The sequence below is a fragment of the Sarcophilus harrisii genome, chromosome 1 (genome assembly GCF_902635505.1).
Source record: "Sarcophilus harrisii chromosome 1, mSarHar1.11, whole genome shotgun sequence".
Taxonomy (NCBI): Eukaryota; Metazoa; Chordata; class Mammalia; order Dasyuromorphia; family Dasyuridae; genus Sarcophilus; species Sarcophilus harrisii.
This window is the reverse complement of record NC_045426.1, coordinates 268,632,875-268,657,811: the sequence shown is the minus strand read 5'-3', so window position 1 is coordinate 268,657,811 and position 24,937 is coordinate 268,632,875. Positions and strand designations below refer to the sequence as shown.

Below are 24,937 nucleotides of genomic sequence, written 5' to 3'. Positions count from 1 at the left end.
GTTGTGCACAGGGGACACACATGACGCGCGGCCCCAGCTCGGGCCAATCAGCGCTCTCCAGTGACAGCGCCCCGCACGCCTTCCTCAAGCTTTAAGAATGGGAGAGCGCGCGCTGAGTCTGACTGGAGAGCACCGCTCAGTGCCCAGCAGCTAGAAGTCCAGCTTAAAAACCGCTTTTAAGAGCAAACAAGTAGCCGCGCAGAAGTGTGAGCCTCGGCTGGACTCTTGGTCTCTGCGAAGAATTACGGTTCTCATTTGGAGGGAAGGACCAAGTCTCTTGGAGGAGGTAAAGCTCGGGACTTTGATGCTGTTTCTGCAAGATTTTGCAAAAAGCCTTTGCTCCAGCGCAAAGTGACGCCCTCGGGGAGGACAGCGGATCTGTGCCTAACTTCTCCATCTCTTTCCCCTCTCTCCCCCCAGTGCTAAGCGACACCACAGTGGAAGGGTGAAGTGAGTTGTGCTGTCCCTCAGTTAGATCTGGAAGGATGCTGGCGCTGCTGGCCACAAGCTTAGCCTTCTTGGTGGTCTCCGGAGGTAAGTGGGGGATCGGCGTGAGAAGTCAGGAGAACCCGGCGCCGCCCGGGAGCCGTTTCGTGTGTACTTCACTGCCCCTGGACGCCACTAGCGCGGGCTGTCCACTCCCAGCAGTCCCTGTTCAGGGCGGTGCTCTGACCCCCGAAGAGGAGCTCAAAGCTACTGTGTTGCAGCTGCGGGAGACCATCCTGCAGCAGAAGGAGACTATTGGCAACCAGCGAGAGACTATCCGCGAACTGACCGGCAAGCTGACCCGCTGTGAGAGTCTGGCGGGCGGTGCGGACGGCAAGTCCGGCCCCTGGAGGAAGGAGTACAGCAAAACTGGAACCGGCAAGGATACCATGGGTGATCTTCCCCGAGATCCCGGTCAAGTCATTGACCAACTGAGCCGGACCATGCAGAGTCTGAAGGACAGGCTGGAAGCCCTCGAGGTATTAAGAGTTGGGATGGAGATGGTACCCTGCGAGATGTTAGCTACCCTGAGGTTGTTGGGGGGTGGGGGGAAGGGTGGAGGAGGGGAGATGGGAAAGAGGAGAGGGGAAGGAAAGTCCCCTGAGCTCAGCCTCCAGGCGGATTGGGGATTGGGATCCTTACCTCCCACTCAAGAGATTAGTTTCCAGGTGCTAAATCACCTGGAGGTTTCACTCTGAACTTGAGGGGGAGGATAAAGAAGGGAGGGAAGTGGAGAAAGGATGATTTATATGGGGAGAGTTGTGGAGGTGTCCCCGGTAGCACGGACAAGATTGTGTACGTGTTGGGGTTGCAGTTGTGTGTGAAACTAACTTATAATGTTCGTGCATATGTTTATATTTGTATTCACTTGCTTGTGTAACAGAGACAAGACATTGAAAGAGGGAAGGAGGACAGAGAGGAAAAAGAAGGAATTGAAAAGAGAAGGAAAGCTATAAAGGGGGGAGAAGAGAAAGCGGGGAGAGGAGGATAAGCGGGGGAGAGAAGAGAACAAGAACAACATGGAGAGAGGGATAGAGAGATGCGGAAAGGGAACAGATATGGGCTAATAGGGAAAAGAGATGAATAAGGGAAGAAAGAGGAAAGACAAGAAAGACAGAGACGGAGAGATGAAGAGACACTTACTTTAGAGATTGGTTCCTAATTGAAAATAGTACCGAACAAATTGTCATTTGTGCAGTTTGGGGATGAGTCGGAGAAAGGGAAACTCAGTGCCTCGATGCGGATCCATAAATCTAGTCTCGCCTCCTAGCTGCCATTCTGAAGTTACATTTGGTTCTCTAAATGGTGCTTGAGAAAACTCTTTTCTTTCTGCCCCTTCGCCATTCTCTGATATCATGATTTCAATAGACCGAATCTCCTTTTCACTGTCTTCTTGAAAGAGTTAATATTCAATTCCCTATCTTTACTGTGATAATGGAAGTATCTTGTTTTGTTTCCTAAGGACTCCAGTGTTTGAATAAGATATATATATTTTTAAAGATTATATTTTTGGAATTTTTTTCTGGTTTGAGGGATTTTGTATATGTTTCTTGCTTTCATTTAAAAAAATTCCTTGATCTCTCCTATCTGAGCCCAGACTCTCCTTTAGGTTTGTGATACTGACATGTGGGATCACATGACATTGGCATATGGTGTATCCTTTAATAGAGCAGTAGAGGGCTGGAGCAGAAGTGGTAAAAAAAAAAAAAAGATTTCAGAAATATGTGAAAATGTGTGTCTGTGTTATTTCACACACTTCACACTGTACTTACTAAAATTAAATTGGAAGGTCTTATGAATGTACCTATCATGAATGGACTGCCAAGACTGGGATTGCTAAGAGAAATCCATGCAGAAAGAAAATTATCTCATTAATTTCAAAAGAATGACTGCTAATATGTTGTGAAATCTAACAAGTAATTTTAAGGTGTGATTCTTGATTTCAAAGGAGGGAAAGAAGCCATCCATTCTCATTTAAGAAATTATCCCTTAATCTTCAGAGTAGTTTTGAACTTTTATGGAGGGGAAAAAAAGGCTTTGGTCTCTAATATGACCTTAATTTGCTAGGGAATTTGTCTCATGGTCATGGGAATTGGAGTCTTCTGCATTTCAGAATAAATAGAAAATTATTGACAGAATTTCTCTATCAACTACACATAAGATTCAAATTACAATGAATAATTAGCATAAAATCACATCAGAGCTTTCTTGGGATCATGTCTAAATACAAGAGGAAATGTAGATATTTAATACATCACTTAATGATGGTAAGGAATTCAATAAAAATAAGGATTGAGATTCTTAATAACATTTAAAATATTAATTTCTAGGATTTAAATTCCAAATTACAATCATGTCTTCATAATGCATATTCATCTATTTTTGTACAGTGTTAGAGATTTAGGTCTGTTGTTATAATTTCTGTATTAATTTTGAGTGAATTTTGATTACCAATTAAAAAAATAATTTTTTCTTTGGTGGGGAAAGGGGGCAATTATTACCCCAAGAGGTTATGGTAAGCAACAATAGTTGATTAGAAGTTTGCCTATTTAGTGAGACAAAAAACTCAAAACTTTTGCAAGGGATAAAGAGATATATAAATTTCAAATATTGTAGGAAAAAAAATTCTTACCCTGATGAAAGTCATTTTCAACAGAGCATAAGTAAATCATTACCTTCCCACTGTTGGTATAATTGAATGCTTATGTTTTGGAAACTCTTCTCTCTGGTGGTTGTGCCATTGGATCCTAATTTCACAGTTTTTCTTTTGAACTGTTATAAATATTTTTTCCTCTCTTTTTCTCGTTCTTAAAGCACCAACTACGTGTCAATGTGTCATATGCAATTCTGCCTAATGACTTTCGAGAGATGCTTCAGAGGAGGCTTGGGGAGCTAGAACGCCAGCTTTTGAGCAAAGTGGCTGAACTTGAGGATGAAAAATCTTTGCTTCATAATGAGACTTCAGCTCATCGACAAAAGACAGAGACAGCACTGAATGCACTCCTGGAAAGAGTTTCTGAATTAGAAAGAGGTAACCGTTTTTGCATCTTTTTCTTTCTTAGTACATAGGATTTGGAGCTTGGATATTATCATCTGAGGTTTAGACTTCAGTGCTCATCTCATTTGATTTCTTCAGTTTTGCAGGTGAGAGAAGTGACTTGAAGTATTATTGTTGAGTCCTTTCAGTCATGTCCAACTCTTTGTGACCCCATTTAGGATTTTCTTGACTTAGATATTAGAGTGGTTTGCCACCGCCTTTTTCAGCTCATTTTTCAGATGAAGGGAACTGAGGCAAACAGGGTGAAGAGACATGCCCAGAATCCCACAACTACAGAGTGTGTAAGGCCACATTTGAACTCGGGAAGATGAGTCTTCCTGATTCCAAGCTCAGTGCTCTGTCCTCTTCATTGCCACTTAGCTTCCCAAGATAATTTTGCTCTAATTGTTATTCTAGGAAATTGCTTAGTAAGGGCAGACAGGACAGTTTTGCAGTCCTTGAAGGCCATCTTTGGCCAACATGATCATCTTTGTAACTTTTACATTGTAGCGCAGATCCCTTTCACAGAATAGGCATTTGGTAAGGATTTGTTAAATTTATGAATGTGCTAGCTAGAATCTTTTTCACCATCTTTAATGACTAAGTTATTCAGAGTGGTGAAAATCTCCAACTTTTAAAGTTTTACAGTTCACACAACTCTGTCTTTCTCCAGTAAGGTGGTAAAACAGATAAGTGCACTGGGGCTGGAGTTGAGAATTCCTGAGTAGAAATCGGGCTTCAGATACTTACTACTTTTATGATTCTGGATTAGTCATTTAATCTCTACTTGCTGTGTTCTCCTCTGTAAAGTAGGGGCAATAGTAGTACCTATTCCAGGATTGTTGTGAGGATAAAATATTTGTAAAAATGTTTAGCATAGTGCCTGGCACATGATTGTTGCTTAATAAATGGTGTCTCCTTCCTCATTCCATTTAGTGAAGCTTCATTTATTTCAGAACTTGATTGGTTTCTGAATGATATAAAAGCCAATTTTTTTTCTTTTTCTTCTATCAATACAGCAATTGTACTTTTAAGAATCCAGTATGGCTTCATTAGGAGTCAAGTATAAACATTTGGTTTGACCTATAGGAGACTACCAGTATTGCTCTTGTTTATAGGCCAATCCAAAGATTCAGATTCATGATAACCTTAGGGATCATTTAGTACAATGCTTTATTCCCATTTTTCTCCCCTCTTTTTTTTTTCAATAGAGGAGGAAATTTAGGCCTATCATGAGGAAATTACTTAGCAATAGGCAGACAACTACTTAGTGGGTGAGCTGGGTCTAGGTTCCCAATTCTCTTGACTGAGTTCAATGCTCTTCTATCCATCTATTCATCCATCTTCTAGCTTCTCCTTCAGTAAACTTTAATTAAGCTTCTATTCTGTGGAGAATACTTGTGCTACATGCCACAGTGCCTCTTTTATTATTTATAATCAGATATTCTATTTGATTTTATTGTTCTAGGTGATCTCAGGAAACCTAAGTTAGTGGCTGCTATTTAGACAAATGACAATAAGATAAATTATTGGCAAAATATTAAGGAATTAAGGAATATTAAGGTCGACTTCTTTTGTAAAATGGATAGTAATAAGTGAAATTAATGGATAATGCCTAAATTTCATGTTGGTTAATAATTTTAAACTTCTTCTCAACTGGATCTAAGAGCAAATAATATACTTCTTTTCTTCCTTTATTTTGCATGTGAGTGGATATTTTAATTAACAGTATAGAGGAACAAACATCAACAGAATGCCTGGACAATTCACAATATTATTCTTTAAATTATTAAATTAACTTTGAAATGTAGGAGAAGTTTCATGAATACTAACGATTTTAACATATTAATTATTTTAGCTTTTGTATCATAGACTTAGAAATAGAAGAAATATTCAAAATGATCTTGTCTGGAGCTAATAAACTCAAATAAAAAACAAAGCCACTAAAACACATGGGCAGTTAGGTGATACAGTTGATCAAGGACTGGTCTTAGAATTAAGACAACTCACCTCCCTAAATTCAAATCCATTCTCAGACACTTATTGGCTGTGTAACTCTGGGCAAGTCACTTAATTCTATTTGCCTCAGTTTCCTAAAATAAGCGGGAGAAGAAATGACAAATCATTTGCTAAGAAAACCCCAAATGGGATTGTAAAGAGTTGGAGACAACCAAACAACAACTCTCATGTTAATTTGGAAAACCACATTGTAACAATACCTACATTTTATTTTATTAAAAAAAATTTCCAATTACATTGTAATCTAATTTGGTATGCACTCTGGAGCATTCAGTGGGTCTTGTGTTTGATACCTCTGACCTAGTTGATTTACTCATTTTACAGATGAAGAAACTAAGTCTTAGAGGGTATAAATGATTCAAATTCAGTTTTATTTGTCTTGTCCAGTCTTCTAGCCTACTTAGCTGCTCTGGATCTGGGATTTCATGGTCCTTTTACAGGAAATTACTGGCATGACCTTGATACAAACAAGTTGCATAAAAAAGCCTCAGCTTTTTTGATTCCTCAGTTTTCCATGCAAAATGTAATTAATTTTACTTTGTCTACCCTCAAACTACTCTCATACTTGCTGTTGTCAACTGGCACCATAATAAGAATTGCTCATATTTCTATAACATTTTATGTTTTTTATAAGACATCTTTTCTTACAACAGCCAGTCTCTGTGGGTAAATTGCATGAATTTTATTATCCTCATTTTATGGATGAGGAAAAACAAAGCATTCAAAGAGGTACAAGTGAGGACTTAGACACTTTCTGATTATATGACCCTGGGCAAACCATTTAATCTCTATTCTTAAAAGTAAAATTGTCCTATTGATAGAAGAAAAAGAAAAAAAAATCATTTGGCTTTTATATCAATCAGAAACCAATCAAGTTCTGAAATAAATGAAGCTTCACTAAACTTCACTTAAACTTTCCTTATCTGTAAAATGGAGATGATTATAGTACCTGCCTCCAAGATTGTTTTGAGGATAAAATGATAACAACCTTTATAAAACTTTTATAAATCTTAAAGCACTATATGAATAGAAGCTATAATTATTATAACAACATAATAATTTTATTATATAGTTAATACATTTAATATGCAAAGACAGATTTATTATATGATTGTTATAATAATTATGATATAGTATTCATGTATATGTAATCATATATAATTATATAATGCATACTTTCTAATAATGATAACTATTATCTAACTCAACCCATACTCGAACAAGAGTATCTTCTATAACATCTATGACAAATCAATATTCCATTATATTTTCAAACCTTTTTGAAGTGATCCTTTAACCTCCTGAAGCAGCCTTTTCCACTGTTAAATTGCTCCATTTATAAAGAACATCTTCTTTACATGGAACCTAAATCTCCCCTTTTGCTATTTCAACCTACTGCAGTTTATAATCCTTCTTCCCAATGATAGTCTTCTGGATCCTTGAAGATACCTCTCCTAATTTCCCAATATCCCACCTAAATCTTCTCTTCTTGAGGCTTAATTCTTAATTCCTTTTCACCAGTTTTTCCTTATATGCTACTACCAAAGGTCCCCCTACCTTCCACTTCCTCTGAATAGTCTTCAAGTTCTATTTCTCTTTCCCTGGGCCTGCCCCTGTCTCTCTGTTTCTCTCTCTCTCTCTCTGTTTCTCTCTCTCTCTCTCTGTTTCTCTCTCTCTCTCTCTGTTTCTCTCTCTCTCTCTCTCTCTCTCTCTCTCTCTCTTTCTCTCTCTTCTCTTCTCTGTTCTCTTCTTCTTTCTCTCTGTTCTCTCTCTCTCTTTGTTTCTCTCTCCTCTGTCTCTCTCTCTCTGTTTTCTCTCTCTCTGTTTCTCTCTCTCTCTGTTCTCTCTCTGTTTCTCTCTTTCTCTCTCTGTTTCTCTCTTTCTCTCTCTCTGTCTCTCTGTCTCTGTCTCTCTCTCTGTCTGTCTCTCTCTGTCTCTCTGTCTCTCTCCCCTTCCTTCCTTCTCCCCTCCCTCTTCTCTCTGTGTCTCTATGTCTCTCTGTCTCTCTCTTTCTCTCTCTCCCTCCTTCCTTCCCTCCTCCCCCTCTCTCTGTCTCCGTGTCTCTGTGTCTCTCTGTGTCTCTTCTTCTCTTCGTCCTCTTCCTTCTCCTTTTTCCCTTCCCCTCCCCCCTCCCTTTCTTCCTCTTCTCTCTCTGTCTCTTTTTCTGTCTCCTCTTCTCTTCCTTCTCCCCATCTTCTCCTCCTTCCCCCTCTTCCTCTTCCATTTTCTCTGTTTCTGTCTCTATCTGTCTCTCTGTGTCTCTGTCTCTCTCTCTCTGTGTGAGTGTGTGTATGTGTATGTATGTGTGTGTCTCTGTCTCTTTCTCTCTCAGCACATTTAGCAAGTATTGTAGTATCTCAAATCTCTTGAGAGATTACCAACCTTATCATCTATTTTACTCGTAACCATTAGGATGAACCTGTTCATATCTCCTGATATGAGATTTATTATTTGTCATCCTTTACTAGGGTCAGCTAGGTGGTATGGTAGATAGAGCACTGGGTTTGGAATCAGAAAACTTCATCTTCATGAATTCAAATCCACCCTCAGATACTTATTAGCTATGTGACCCTGGAAAGTCAATTAACACTGTTTGCTTCAGTTCTTCCTATTTAAAATGAGCTGCATAAGGAAATGGCAAACCACTCTAGTATCTCTGCCAAGAAAATTCCAAATGAAGAGTTGAATGTGCCTAAAATGACACAATATCCTTCATCATTACTCTCACTGGCATTTTAAACAGTGGTATAAGATGGTTTATATTCTTGAAAAGGTAAGTGTAAATATGCTTTATTCTTTTTTTTCACTAAAAGTAGGGCATATAAACAAATTAAATTATAGACTTATTGATAGTTGGCTTTAAGTTTTGAAAAGAGTTAGGCAAGATTCAAGGTCTTATTAGATCTCATAACAATGATCACACAAGATTTTCTAATTTCATTAAGTGAAAACCCTCCTCTGTCTTTATCTTGTGGAAATTTGAATTCCCATTGAGTCTTTTCAAAATGAAATACATCTGTAAAAAAAGATCCTAAACTCCATGTCTTTCAAATGTATCATGAATGAAGAATTTATTTTATTTAGAAATGTCTAGTTGAGAATAAAAGTTTAGAAAATGACCTCTGGTAATTATAATGACCAAGGAGTGCCCCTAGAGAATAATTAAGAAAAATAATTAAGAAAATTCCCATTTTTTGAAAAGGTAGGGGATTGTGAGTGGGGAATATTGCATTTCCTATCAGGTTTGACTGATGTGTGATTGGTTTTGTTAAATTTATTTTTTTCTTGTTTCATTCTTTGTTACAAGGGATGGCACACTGGGTGGGGAAGGATCAATGATAAGATTCAGAAAAGGTGATATAAAAACCAAAAGATGCCAATAAAAATTTTTGGAAATAATATAAGAATAACAAAAAGATAATGAAGGAAGTTTAAGGAGAGGTGACTATACTACAACAGCAACAATGAGACATTCATAAAAGAAGATAAAGAGGGTATACATGAACCATATGGCCAAGAGGAGATTATTCTGAGGGAAAAACCTTACTTGGTGGAAGAGTTATTCCTTTTTCCACCTCCTTACCCCAGGAATTTTAGGCAACTCTTTTGTCACATTTTCTGTTTTCTAGCATAACGGTTGTGTTTTGTTTTTGACCTGACATATCTATACATGTGCCCATATTTTTCTACCTTTCTACCCTATAGAACTGCCTGGATGGAAAATATATCACCCCCTTCCCTCAATAACAACAAAACCCAAAAAACAACAACCCATGGTGAGAGATCCCAAAGCAATCAAGCACTTAAGTTCCCAGAGAGTCTAATCAAACTAATTTCTCTTCAGTGGTAATCCTGCTCCATCTGTGACTACATTTAGGGCAAACTGGGCACAGGATCTGCTGTGGGGAGAGCCTGGAGCCACAAATGAGACTAAATTGTTTTTTCTTTGCTCTGCTTTCCTTCTCCCTGCTGGCCACCTGCAGCTTCTGATGTATCTCGCTGACCTTTTAATTTCTTAATTGGCCTTCAGTAGGTTTCTTTTGGACTCATAAGATTATTGTAGTTACATAAAAGGTACTGGCTATCATATCGTTCATGGCACCCCTCCCCTAACTGCTCCCAGCTCTAATTAAGCCTGTTTTCACTACATTACTGATACTTCAGATGGCGAGTCTTATTAAATTAGGGAGTCCACCTACCCCCTAGGGCAGGAAGAGTAATTTTTTTTTTTATTAGATGGCAATATCTTCATTAAGAACAGTCGTTTGTTCTTTACTGTTAAAAAAAAAAAACAATCTAAGGGCTACATTGAATTAAAAAATCATGGTTTTGTTAAGGGTCCCTTCCTCAAAAATTAAAGGAATAGAGAATAGACCTGTGATTTTATGACAGGGGCAACTTCAAGATGAGGAAACTCCTGTCAAGGCAAGTCAGCACCTTTTCAGTAATTTAGATGGTTGTTTTGGATACTGAGATTAAGTGATTTACTCAGGGTCACACCGCTTATGTGGATTAGAAGACAGACATGAATCATGTACATATGTGTGTGTATTTAAAATTTAAGGCAACCTGGTGAATAGGGTACTAGCCTGTGATCAGGAAGATTTGAATTCACTTTGGACCTCTGATACTAGATCTTGGACAAGTTACTTAACCTCTACCTGAGTTTTCTTAATTGTAAAATGAACATAATAATAATATCCACTTCCCAGGTATCTAATAGGTGTTTAATAAGTGCTTGTTTTCTTCCTCTTTTCATTTAAATCTGGAAATCAAGGTTGTCTGTTCTCCTTTTTGCAGTCTTGTCTCAAACTAGCTTGGGGGAAAGTGATATCCTATTTCTATGCCTGGATTTTTTTCACCTACAAAATCAAGTCAACGCTCTTATCTTTCCAAGGGCTTAGTTACACTTTGCCACTAAAAAAAGACTTTTGTATAGGTATGTACCTAACTTTAGGAAAAGGAGATAAATCAGAGAAGGTAGTTCATTTATTTAACAAATATTGATTGAGTGCAAAGCCCAGATTCTCCTATCACCAAAGGCTTCTTTTAAGCAAAAGGTAACCTTCCTCTTAAGTGTTTGTTTACAGATCACTCAGTCCTTTGCAGAGTTTGTCAGCAACTCAACTAGCAGGAGATGTTCCAATTTAGATCAATTAAAAATGAAGATACTCTCCAAAAGAATAATGTAAGTCAGTGAGGGAAAGAAGCCATTCTCCAAAATTCAAATTTTGCAAATTTGAGAAACATTTCTGTTATCTAAAGGCTGATTGACTTGTCTTATAGAATCCTAGAATTAATAGCCATTTATTAAGCACCTCCTATGTATCAGGCATACAGGACAGCTACGTATCAGTGCCAAGCCTGGAGTGAGCAAGACTCATCTTCATGAGTTCAAATCTGGCCTCAGATGCTTCATAGCTGTGTGACTCTGGGAAAATCACTTGACCCTATTTGCCTCAGTTTCCAAATCTGTAAAATGAGCCAGAGAAAAAAATGGCAAACCACTCCAGTATTTTTGCCAAGAAAACTCCAAATGGGGTCATGAGTTGAAAGCCACTTAACAATGTGTGTGCTAGGCACAGTGCTAGGGACTAAAGATCATAGATCCCTATGAACAGAACATAGTGCTGTTCTAAGTCTGTATCCTTTTTGTTGAACCATTAGGATATAATGTACCAAATTATACTTAGTTGTGTAAACTTCCCTCACAGTACTATTGAGTAAATCATAGCTTAGGTGCATGGGTGGAGCCCCAGAAGCCAGCAGCTATTGTATCTTCAGCAATGAATAGTTTATTTTACTAGGAGAATCTACATACCATCCTCTCTAAACCTAATGCCCATGAAAGGTATACTTTTGGAACAAAACCTCATTAATTCTTAATCTTGTTATTGTAGTATTTATGATAATTGATTATAGAGGTTATATTTTTTTTAAGAAAAAAAGAATTTGGTAAATGAAAACAAAATTACAATGTAAATAAACAGCTTAAGAGGAAAAAGTATTTTTTATTTTAACGATTCCTTTTGTTTTTACATCTTCTTTATTTACAAATAAATTTATCCTTCCTCTACCCTAGTGAGCCATCTTTCTGTGTGATAAAGAAATAAAAAGAAAAAGGGAGAAAAATCAGTTTGGCAAAACTAATCAACATACTTACTAAGTCTGATGGTATGAACAGTATTCCATTCCCATAACCTCTGCAAAAAAAAAAAAAGTGAGTGAGGTGCTATCATTATACAACTCTCCCCTCTTCTCCAAGGCTGTTTGGGTGTGGTGATTATGCAGAACTCAGTTTAAAACAGTTTTCAAGTATTTTTCAAGCAGCTAAGTGGTCCTATGGATTAGAGGGATAGTCCCTGGAGTCAAATTTGACAAATTTGATCTTTGTTCAAATCCTGACGGGTTCACTTAGTTGTATTGTAATGGGCAAATCACTTGGGCTCTGTTTGCCTTTCTTGTATATAAAATAGGGATAATCATATTACTTATCTCCCAGGATTGTTATGAAGATCCAATAAGATGATATTCTAAAACATTTAACACAATACTTGCCACATAGTAAGTGATATATAAACATTAGCTAATATTACTATTGAAGAAGCACTGGTTTATAGAAACCCTAGACAATCGGATTATTTTACACATGAGGGAATGTTAAAGACCATCTCTTGCAGTCCTTTTATTTTATAGATAAGAAAAGTGAGAATCAGAGAAAGGTCATCTGTTTAGCCCAGTTAAGATAACACAATTAGTAAGTAGCAGAGTAGGGACTAACACCTATGACTATTTGTGTAGTGGAAGCTTTTATATCCACTATTTTCTTTTATGTTCAACAAAACCCACCCAAGATGCTATTTTATGAGTGGAAAAGTTAGGAGGTAACCCCTGAAATTTACTTGACAAGAGGTTCCTAGAAATCTTTCTTTTCTGAACAATAAAGTAGATCTTTAGTGTGTTCTAGTTGACAAGACTTCCTTGACATAATGTCGTGCCTCTCTGTCCTTTGAAAGTGATGTTACTTTTCTTTATAGATGTTTTAAGATGTAGTTCCTCTCCCCCCCCCCCCCCCCCCCAGCAAGTCAGACTGGCCTTCTTTCTCATTTAGTTCAAAGTACAAAAAAATTCTCATAGTCCAGGAAAATTTTCACTAAATTACAATGGTAATTTCAATTGTATATTCTAAGCTTTTGCATTCACTAATTCAATTAACTTGAACTCTCAGTTAACTGGAATCTCTCAAACTCTTCCTCCTGGCCACTTCTTTTGGAGCAAAAATAGTTAAGTTTCTAGTCATGATTTATTTGCTTATATTTGAATAAATTTTAATTTTTTTGTTTAGGCTAAATGGAATTTATTTCTTTAACTAATACCATGAATTGGTTTATAATGTGACTTCCAGTCCTCATGTTATCCTGGTCATACTCTGGACACACTGTGGTTGTGAATACATCTTTTAAAAGGTGGAACTCAGAATGGTGTGTGATCTTCCAGATGTGGTCAGACTAGTTAAGAAAAATAAATGGTTCAATTAATTGTTCCAGATATGCAATTTCTATTAATTCAGCTCCATATCCCAAAAACTAGTGTATATTCATTCTTTCATTTCATTTAGTTTGTCAGATTTATTGGCAAACAATTGGGCAAAATAGCTCTTAATGATCGATTCAATTTCTCTTTCATTGGTGGTAAATTCACCCTTTTCATTTCTGATATTTGTATTTTGTTTTTCTTCCTTCTTTTTTCTAATCAAATTAATGAAATCTTCATTTATTTGCTTTTAAAAACTTAAATCAGCTCAGTTTTATTAATTCAATAGTTTTCTTAATTTCAGTTTTATTCATATCTCTTTTGATTGTCAAAATTTCTAATTGGAGGTTTTTAGTTTGTTCTTTTTTTAGCTTTTAAAGTTGTACACCCAATACTAATTGGTATTTTCCTGATCTCCTTTCTCTGTTTTATTCATATAAGCATTTAGGGATATAAAAATTTTTCTAAGTATTATTTTGGCTGCATTCCATAAGTTTGGCCATTTTGTCTCATTATTGCCATTTTCTTTGATGAAATTATTGTTTCTATGATTTATTGTTTAACCCACTCATTTTTTAGGATTAGATTGTTTAGATTCCAATTACTTTTTTAGTCTGTTTTTCCCTGGCCCTTTATTGCATGTAATTTTTATTGCATCAGGATCTGAAAAGGATGCATTTATTATGTCTGCCTTTATTAATTTGCTTGTGAGGTTTTTATGCTGTAATATGTGATCAATTTTTAGGTAGGTTCCATATGCCACTGAGAAATGGTATATTCCTTTCTATCCCTTTTCAGTTTTCCTTAGAAATCTATCACATCTAACTTTTCTAAAATTCTCTTCAGCTTTTTAACTTCTTTCTTGTTTATTTTACAAACCAATGTGACTGAGAAATGAATTGTGGAAACTATTCTGTGGACTAAAAAGGTGTCTTCCTCTCTACAACTCTAGGTAACAGTGCATTTAAGTCACCTGATGCATTTAAAGTATCTCTTCCTCTTCGAACAAATTACTTATATGGAAAGATTAAGAAGACCCTCCCTGAACTGTATGCCTTTACCATATGCTTGTGGCTGAGATCTAGTGCTTCCCCAGGCATTGGGACTCCATTTTCCTATGCTGTATCTGGCCAGGCCAATGAGATTGTGCTAATTGAATGGGGCAATAATCCAATTGAATTGCTAATTAATGACAAGGTAAGATCTACTTATGATTTATTTTTTTATACAATGCAAGTAAAAAGTACATTCTGGGATGGTAGAAAAATAGGTTTAAAATAAAATTTAAGAAGTATGAAAGACTTGTATACTATCATGGTAAGGAAAAAAAAAATAGCCTTGCTGGAAGAGTCCAATTATACAGCCATGTGAATAGTTATCCAAAGCATCTCAGCGTAAAAGTCTCTCCTAGCTCTCTCCCCAGTCATATTCAGAGGACCTAGGTTCAAATCTTTTCTGCCTTGGACAAATCACTTTGTCTCAGTTTCCTCCTCTGAAAAATGAGGAAGCTTGTAAAATCCCTTTTAGCCCTAGGGCACATGTAAAAATAACTTTTAACAACATTCTGTCTCCTGTCTACAAAGAAGCTACCAGCCCTCTGTGGACAAAGTTGTTTTTATTCCAGTAATTGAAATGGGTTTGCTCCATGCTTTCCCTGTCCCCCTCCTCTATTTCATCTTTCTTCCCCTCCTCCATCCTGTCTGTCTGACTAAAGTTAAAGTTACAGTCTGAAGCCATGAAATAGAGCAAAGCTAACTAGCCTATGTGGGAATGAAATCCCTTGTGCAGGTTCTTAACTAACTAAGCTAATCAGCCATAATGGTAATAACTTGTATTAGACTAGCCATCTTCTCTGCTCACAAACTGTTGCTTGCCCTAGATTAGAAAAACTACTGTTATTCTACATCGAACTATTTGGTGCATATCTGTGGGTACAAATGCAAATATAATAATAATTTCTAGGTTTATTATAAGAATTAATTTGACTTTATATATAATGCCAGCTACATTCCAAGAATTGTCTTCTTGGTCAATAAGCATTTATCAAGTATTTATTCTGTGCCAGGCACTGTATTAAATACTGAGGATACAAAGAAAGGCAAATATATATATAGTCCCTGCCCTCAAGGAGTGGACATTCTAATAGGAAATGCAGCACATAAATAACAAGTTACATACACGGAAGGCATATACTGTGTAAATGGAATCACAGAGGAAAAGGGGAGAGGATGGTGATGGTGATGAAGCACTGGGAAAGACCTTCTTCAGAAGATGGGATTTGAGCTGAGATAAGAAGCTTAGAGAAACTAGAATTAGGTGACTAGTTCTTTGATCTAGGTAGAATTCATCCATTAGGTCCAGTCAACTTCTTAGAATATTAAGGATCCTTGGAATGGGAGTAATTTTAATTCTGCTTATTGTCTTATCTGAGTAATTTTGTGTATAGGTGTGGAAATGTATTTCCTTAAGGCTGAGATGTCATGGAATCTTCCCACTCTGTGTTCATTATTTTATAAGGCACCTTCTGGATAAGATATTAATTATTTTTAAAATAACATCATTGGGTGCATTCAAATTCACAGTAGGACACAGGACCTTGTTTTCTTCTCAATTTAGTCCTCTTGTAAACACCTAATCCCTGGGAGGATAGCATCAGAGGGTTGCTAGGAGACACAGTAGCATTCAGATGTTTCATGGTCATTCTTGCTTGTTAAGAATACTTACAAAGATCTCTTACTAATGTGTTTTCTAAGTTGGAATTTACTTCCTTGAGTCAATTACAATTTAAATCTCTATTCCCTCCTCTTAATTTAAAGACCCTTTTAGACTATTACACCAATCATTTGTACAAGGGGACTTTCAATATTTATTGTTTGCTCATCAGATTAGCTGTTTTTTTCATTTGGAGCCTAAGATATAGTGTTAGGATATGGAACTCTGGTCAAGAGACTAGGGGATTCAAGCCAATGTTGGCAAAAAAAAAATTTATTTTGGATCAATGAACAAAGGGAATTTACTAAGAGAAAACTGCTAGGAATTTTTGAAATGAATTTTAGTGGAAAGGATGAATTACTTAGAATTATCTGACCAGTGGTTCATCTTGGCCAAGTAAAATGGTGGTTTTTCTCTGGGTAGACCATGCTAACTTTAGAAAGAGTATCCACTATCTCCATCGCTACCATGTCTCCTATAACATAGAAAAGTATTACATAACTAGTTTGGGGTCAGAAAATGCTACCTTATATTTTTATATCATTCTCTCATCATCATATTTTTCAAGGGGCAAATATCAGCTCATTTTTTTTCCTCTCAGTATTTTCTGTGGGGTGGATAAGGCAGACATTTTGATTTCTATTTTTCAGATAAGGCAACTCGGGCTCAGGGGGATCAAGTGATTTGCTCAGGTTGACAGAGTTGGTTATTGGTGCTAGAATCCAGAACTCTTGACTCCTGACTAGTGTGCTTTTCAAAACCAATCATATTCTTTCTTATTTGTCCTTCCTTTCTTCCCCATTCTCTTTTGAATTATATTTGTATTGTGGATTCAGGATAGGCAGACATTATTGCCAGATAAAACTTGATCATTCTTCTACTCCTTAAACTACATTCTCTTCTATTGTTTTAATACAGGTGGCTCAGCTCCCTCTATTCGTTAGCGATGGAAAATGGCATCATATCTGTGTCACCTGGACAACAAGGGACGGGATGTGGGAAGCCTTTCAGGATGGAGAGAAACTTGGCACTGGGGAAAATCTCGCTCCCTGGCACCCAATTAAGCCTGGAGGAGTCCTGATTCTTGGACAAGAGCAGGTGAGTATAGACAGGAGCATTTCTTTCCTGAGGCAAAGGTGTTGAAGAAGGAAAATTAGCAATTCAGCCACAGTTATTATTATTATTATTATTTCAAGTTCTCACTAACTTTTCAAGGGTTGTGTTGATGATGGCCTGTCATTTCTTCTATTTTAATCTTCAGAGAGCCAGGGTATAATTGGCACTTAGCATGTTACAAAGATCTCATTAAACACGCAATGTTTTAAATGATACAGAGTATAAATACTTTCATTAATTGCAAAATAAATTTTTGATTTAATGATATTTTTACCTAAGTTGTGCCAAATGTCTTGCATTTGGCACAACATTTTCAGTTGCATGACATTATAAAATGCCTCTACAGGAGGAGAATAATTGAATTGGCCAAATTTAAGGGCCTCTAAAAATGAGTGGGGCCTCCTGGCCAAGTCCAGTTTGGCACTTGAGTCAGTTCTTTGAAACCCTTTTTGTTGTCATGTAGTACAAAGAAATCTAGTACAGTTTCTCTCTGGTTTTATTGCCTAGGATGAATGGAAAATTATGATTTTTTTCTTTAAAAAAGGACAAAAGTATGCTTTATATTTGTTAGAGTTTTTTCATTAAGTTTTTTTCATTTATCAAGAATTTATTTTCTTTTCCTCTCATCTCTACCTTTCACTGGAAAAAAAAGAAAGAGAAAAAAGAAAAACAAATCTCTTGTAAAAAATATGCATAATCAAGTAAAACAAACCCCCACATTGTACATATCCCCCCAAAATATGTTGTGTTCTATACCTTGAGCCCATCATCTTTCTGTCAGAAGATTCTATGCTCTTCACTGATTCTATGAGATCATAGTTTGTCATTATATCAGATCAGAGATCTTAAGTCTTTCAAGCTATTTATCTTTACGATTCTATCATTGTTTTTGTTTAATTTTTTTCAAATTTTCTATATCATGTACTTCACACATTTGGAATTTGGGAGCCCTATAGAGATGCTTTTTATATTCACAATGCCTCTTAATAATTTTCCCAGCCTTTAACCTCACCATGCTACCCATTTCATTTTTAAGTCCAGACTGTCAGAAAACCTCTTAAAATACCACTTTTATCATGTCTTTCCCTTACTCAGAAATATCTAATAGTTTCCTCTTGCCTACAGAAGCAAGCTCAAGCAACTTAGATTGATGGTAGAGATATTACATTATTTTCTCTTATTCTTCCTATCCAATTTTATCTCCACTGTTTTCTAATAAAAATGTTCTGCTTTAACCAAAACTCTTTCCCTGTTGCTCTCTAAACATGACCATTAGTCTTTGCAAATTCTGTTCATCCTGCTTCTCCTTTTGCATATTCAAATTCTACTGCTCCTTCAAAGTGATGGTCAATATTCTTTTCCTCCAAAGACTGGGTGTTCTGCTTCCTAGTGGTCTTTTCTTTTTCTTAATGTCTCTAGCAGGAACTGTCTACACATTTCAGTACAAAGACAAACCCTGCCCTCAAGGAGCTTACAGTCTAATGAGGGAGGAAACATGTAGGTGGCCAGGGATGGAAATTTTGGATCAGAAAATGATATGAATAGAAAGTGGGGCTACTATTCATTCTATCCAGGAATATTTTATTTAGCAGAATTGATGATCATGGTTCAGGGTTTTAAAACTGTGGGAGCAGAGAAAAGAAGAGGGAAGGGTAGTACAGGATAGTACAGAGCCAAGTGCCATATCATGCAAGTTAGACTTTAAGTGACTAAGGTAACAGAAGGCTTCACAAAGAAGGTTGGACTTACGGTGAACTGTATTGTTGACACAGTGACATTTGCCCTAAAACTTATGGCAACACCTAACTCCCTCTTACTCATAATTTTTATTTTAAAAATAAATTACTGATGAATATATATATTATGAGGGGGTGTATGTATGTAATGTCTCTCTCTGTGTGTATGTGTATATATACATACATTCACACACATCATTTTCCAACAAACATACACTACTTCCAGGATACTTCTTGCTTGTAACAAAATTTGTTGCAAAAACCAAAGCAGTATATTGCCCATCACATGCTTTATGGCCAGTTCTCTGAAATCAAAGTAGGTGATCACATCAATTAAGATTCTGTTGTCTTTCATTGTGACTTTACTTTTTTATCATTGGTGTGATTGTATGAATGTTCTCCTGGTTCTGTTCACTTTCCAATATGTTCATTCATGCAAGTCCTTCCAAGTTTCTCTGAATTCTTCATATGGCATTTCTTACTGTATGACAGAGCTTATTATCACAATTTGTTGAGTTATTCCCTGATTAATGATTAGCTTTCCTTTTTAAAATGCCTCAGATCATCAAGGGAAAGGTCAGTCTTGCAGGGAGGCAGCATGGTGCCTTATCTAAAATGATTGTCCATCCAAGTCTATTTCTACCAATGCTAGTATTGGTGTAAGAGTTTGCTTTGGCTGGATAGCCCTGGATGGATCACAGAAATACACAATGCAGGGCTGATGAATTGTGACAAACATCAGCAGATGTGCTTCTGGAATCTGTTTGTACTTTCCTTGCCTAGTGACATTCATTTTTTCAGGGCCATTAGCACTTACACGAGCTGCTTTTTGTGTTTGTTTTTTGGTTAAAAGCTATTTGGAATGAGACATGAGTTAGATGACCTTGGAAGGCATTAGCTAAAGCTGAGGCAAGAACAGCTCTAATCTCCCGAGCTTTACATTTTTTTCCCCAGTGAAGTATGCTGCACATATATCTTAACACTCCATGTATTCACAGAGATGTGTTTGTGCCATTGTTAGGAGCTCCTCTCGTCCCTGGAACTAGATCTTGAGTTTTGACAACAAGACATTTTTAAAGGTGTTAAAGAAAGTCATCCTGGTGTCAAGGAAAAAATACTGCCTGGGGAATTAGGAAACCTCAGTTTTAATATTGGCTTTGTGACTTGCCAGATGTGTGAATCTGGGAAAGTAGTTTTGTTTTCCAGTTGTTTCATCTATAAAATCAGGTTGGATTCTGTAATCTCCATTAGACTGTAAACTCCACAGGGGCAGGGGAATACTGTCCTATTTATACTTTGCATCTCTTCCTGACATAGATCTTTGTACACAATAGGTCCTTAACAAACATTTGTTAAATTGAATTTATTGAATCTCTAAGGCTTCTTCTTGTTTTTGAGTGAATTTCGACCTTTTAAAAAACCAAACAAATAGACAAAGTAAACCCCACTCCAAAAGCACCAGTGAAACAGCAGGGCTCTTGTTTTGCTTTTCGGCTGCATGTGATGTTTATGTCCCTTGTTTCCTTCAGTACTCAGCTCAGGTATCCCTTTTGACCATGAAGTCTTCACTGAACCTCCAGGCTCCTGCTTAGTTGGGTGCATCAATCAATATTTATTGAATACTAGCTTCAAGATATAGTTGATGCCTTAAAGGCACTTGAAATCTCTTTTGCAATAGTGTAATTCCAAGAAAAAATCAGTCAGATTGGTTGGTTGGCATTGTGTGGAATAAACAATTATAGCAACTATTTAACTGAAGTTTTTTTTTCCCCCCAACTGATTTTTAATTTGCATAGATCCTACCTTAATCTTAAGGTAGAACAGGGACTACAAGGGAAGCAACATTTGTGTTGTTCATGTGTGAATAATAGTGATTGTTAAAACATACACATATACACACATCTCTACACCCCTTTATGTGTATGTATGGTATATGTACGTGTATGGCTTTAAGGTTTGCAAAGTTCATATACACACACACACACACACACACACACACGACCCTATGTGTGTGTGTGTGTGTGTGTGTGTGTGTGTGTGTGTATGTATAGCTTTTAGATTTGCAAAGTGGTACACACACAATCTCATTTGATCCTCACGACAATCCCATTTTATAGATAAGGACAATGAAATTGAGAAGGTAGTATCTGCAGAAAGATTTGAACTTGGGTTTTCCTGATTTCAGGCCCAGCACTATATCTACTAAGTCACTTATCTGTCAGTAAACACCTCAGAAGAAGCTGTCTTGTCTTTTTCTACCACTTCCTTTCCTTCCTTCCTCCCTTCCTTCCTCCTTTCCTTCCTCCTTTCCTTCCTCCTTTCCTTCCTCCTTTCCTTCCTCCTTTCCTTCCTCCTTTCCTTCCTCCTTTCCTTCCTCCTTTCCTTCCTCCTTTCCTTCCTCCTTTCCTTCCTCCTTTCCTTCCTCCTTTCCTTCCTCCTTTCCTTCCTCCTTTCCTTCCTCCTTTCCTTCCTCCTTTCCTTCCTCCTTTCCTTCCTCCTTTCCTTCCTCCTTTCCTTCCTCCTTTCCTTCCTTTCCTCCCTCCTTCCCTTCTTTTCTTCCTTCATCCTTCTCTTTCTTTTCAAGAAAACTAGCATTCTTTTGCAGTTATAGTTTAGACTTTGAGGTTATTCTCCCAAATCACATTGATTAGTAAATTGGATTTTCAGTAGAAAATCTCCTCCTTCTCTTCAGGATTCTATAGATAACTAAAAAATTAGGGAGTGGATGTGTTACTAAGTCACACCAACTCAGATTATCATTATTATCCTTCCTTTTTTCTCCCTTCCTCCTTCCCTCACTTATTTCCTTTCTCCCTTTATTTGTCCTTTCTTTCTTGCTTATTTGCTTCCTTCCTTCTTTTTTTTCCTCTTTTCTCGTCTCCAAGCTCTTTTCCTCTTTTTATTTCTTTTTTTCATCTATCTATCTGTCTGCTGTCTGTCTGTCTTCTATCTGTCTCTTCTTTGAGGAAAAACACAATTTTAGAAATAATACTAGAATGGGAGTCAGGAGAACTGGGTTCTGCTCTGCTTATAGGTACCTTTTATTTTGCTGATCCTAATTTCTTCATATGTAAAAACATGACAGGATTGGCCTTTGGGAATCTCTGAATTAGGAGAAGGAACGATGTTCCAAGCATCTGCTATGAACAATCCTTCAGCTCAAGACTGTCCCCAAGAAGTAGTTTGCACAGTAGGTTATATATCCTAACCATAATCCATTGTTTTATTTTCAAAGGATACCGTGGGTGGAAGATTTGATGCTACTCAAGCCTTTGTTGGAGAATTAAGTCAGTTTAATATATGGGATCGGGTTTTAAAAGCTCAAGAAATCATGAATATTGCTAACTGCTCCACCAACATGCCAGGCAATATCATTCCCTGGGTCGATAACAACGTGGATGTGTTTGGAGGTGCAACCAAATGGCCTGTGGAGACTTGCGAAGAGCGTTTGCTCGATTTATAGCTACAATCATTCTCCACTGAAGTGTCCCAGTTTCTCAAGACAATCTCTTTTGAGGTTTGTGGGCACTTATTTCCCCAGATGAAGTTCCTTCAAACTGTTCTGAAGTGTGCTGAGTACAAGCTAAGTTCATAGTTGTTGGTATGAAACTTTCAGGTGAAAGAAATACCTCTAAGGCCATATCATAGCATCTTTCATCTACTTTATCTAATTAATTAGCAAGAATCAAACACCTTTCTTGCCAAGATAGTGTATTGTCGATCTTCTGGGGGAGAAGTCACATGTAAACATCTTTTGCCATAAGTGACTAAACTGCCCATTTAATAAAAGTATGTGAAGCCAAGAGTCATTAAGCACCTCAGAGGTTTGTAAGAGCCAATATAAATGCTAGTGGAGTCTTTCCTGCCCTGTTCAGTCCTAATCCTTCATGTGTTGTGTGCAATATTTTTTATATGTCCTTTAAAAAAGGCTCTGTCACCCTTGGGCTGCAGCTACCATTCTCTTTCATGTCAAATGCTTCAGCATCGCAGCAAACCGTTTCCTGTATTGCAAAGGTTTTTTCTTTATATTTTTGTGTATTTTAAGTCAGTTTTGTGAAACTACAAAGCCTGGCGGAGACAGTCAAAAGATGTATCTGCTCTGGTTAACCAGGAACTGCTGGGGATGAGTGAGAAGTTCATGAATGCTAGAAATTGTTAAGTAGTATGTGTGGACCTTGGAAATATAAAACTTTGCTCCTGATCACTCCTGATGCTGTCATCTGGTTTTCATATAAAACACTTTCCAAGTGAGTCATCATTTGGTTTGGCTTTGAAAGGCCTTTTTCTAAGCCAGTGCCAAAGTTCACTTTTAGCTCTTACATCAAATCAATATGTTTTTTGCCAACAGTACAAAGAAGTAGCCATTTTAAAGCCTCTTGATGTGGATTGTTCTCTTCCCACCAAGATAGGAATGCTTGTTTCTAATTCATGTTTATTTCTGTAAGGATTTGACAATTTCCACAAAGTATTTTTTCCCAGTACTTTTGCAGAAATGGTTGTCACTTGGTTGGTGGTTGCAGACTGCTTAATGTAACAAAGTTAATATTTTATTCTAAAGATAAAGTAATTAAATGGGAAACATTTATAAAGCTAAATATTATATATTTTATTTTTCATAAATGTTTGAAGTGTAAATCTGTGAAAATTCCATTTGTAAAATAAAGTTGACATTCCCATTCAAACATATTATGCTATAAGAATTCTTCTTATACCAAAATTTTAATTAAAAATGCACTGGAAGACTGTGTCTGTATTTATTTTCCACATGGGCCATGCACTGACTTTGTCAAATTTTTGGTGACAGAGATTAGTCAAGTCCTTTTGCAGTTGTAGTTCAAACTTTAAGGCTACTCTCTTAGATCACATTGGATTAGCAGGTTGGGAAAAACTCTTCAGAGGAAAAACTCTGCCTCAAGTTAACTGATAGATAACTGAGAGACTAAAAAGTGGATTTACTGCTATAGTTCATTAGCTTCATCATTGTGCTCCCTCTCTGATTATCAGTTGTATCAATTAGCCAGATTTAGTTAGCTTTAAGAAATGAGTATTTACTTATGTAATATAATAAGAAAAATTTCTACAAAAACATCTGTTATAAAATTGAGTGGATGTGCTTTCCCACAAATACATATATAGTCCAGGTGAAAGTGGGCTTTAGATATGATGTAACTTTCTGCTGTTTTCTTCATAAGAGATTTCCTTTCCTCCATATGTCAAGTTTGTCTTAAGCTTGCAATGCAGACACTGCTGTCATTTGATGCTTTTCCAGGGTCACTGCTAGGATACCCATGAAAATCTAAAATTGTCCAATTTTTCAAAGGTCATGAAATCTAACTGTGATTCATGGGAAGTAAAGGAAGACTCAGAGGCTTTAATTCTTCCCCTTCTCCCTCTCCCAAAGCAATTTCCTCTCATGTACTTAGATGAATCTTTTCTTTCTAAGCTGTATTGCTTCTGGAATCTTGGATTGTCACCTTGTCACCACAGGGTATGACTGAACCTCTCTATCCAATTTTGACATACTTCCTGTGTATCATCAAATGGCTTTCCTCAATTCCAAGTGGATTAGGGATTATTCGCACCTAGTTTAATGTTTTTGAATGATTGATTCATTAGAGGTGACAAAAATAACAGGGCTATAGATTGTTAAGATTGACATAGTTGCCTCTCCCTGCATAATTTTATAATTACTTTTATACATTATACACATTAAATACCTACAATGAGTGGCACTATATACAAAGTTTAGATAAGACAGTCTCTATTCTCATGAAACTTTTAGACTAGAAAGGGAATAAACACAAAATGGCTATAAATACATAAGAGAAATTCAAGGAAAATATAAAGTGAGGTATAAAGAGAGAAAAGTCATTACCAAGCAGAAAGGTTTCCTGAAAGTGGCAGTGTTTGGGCCAGGCTTTTAAAAATGGATAGTAATTCAATAGAAAAATGAGAAGAGGAGAAAAAAAAAACCTCCACTAAAGTAGGATGGTGTATGGCAGTGGGAATGAGGGAACTATAGGAACATGGGTATAGAATTGGGAAGAACTTTACAATTTAACCCAATCCCATCGTTTCACAATTTCACAATCCAAAGAATTGGAACAGCTAGGTACCCTAGTAGACAGAGCACTGGGCTTGGAGTTAGGAACATTTATTTTCCTGAATTAAAATATGGCCTCAGATACTTCCCAGCTGTGTGACTGTGAGTCACTTCACCCTGTTTGCCTCAGTTTCCTTGTCTGTAAAATGAGCTGGAGAAGGAAATGCCAAACTCCACAATGGAGTCACAAAGAAT

The 24,937-nt window shown here is 36.9% G+C and overlaps 1 protein-coding gene across 1 annotated transcript; it reads left to right on the top strand.

Annotated features, from left to right (window-relative positions):
* Window positions 1-23,325, top strand: NPTX2 (neuronal pentraxin 2). The gene is made up of 6 exons (XM_003761467.3): window positions 1-286; window positions 421-965; window positions 3,301-3,517; window positions 14,028-14,272; window positions 16,706-16,885; window positions 21,875-23,325. Exons 2-6 carry the CDS (start codon window positions 486-488, stop codon window positions 22,100-22,102), a joined length of 1,350 nt encoding a protein of 449 aa, XP_003761515.1. The 5' UTR covers window positions 1-286; window positions 421-485; the 3' UTR covers window positions 22,103-23,325.
* The last annotated feature ends 1,612 nt before the right edge of the window (window positions 23,326-24,937 follow it).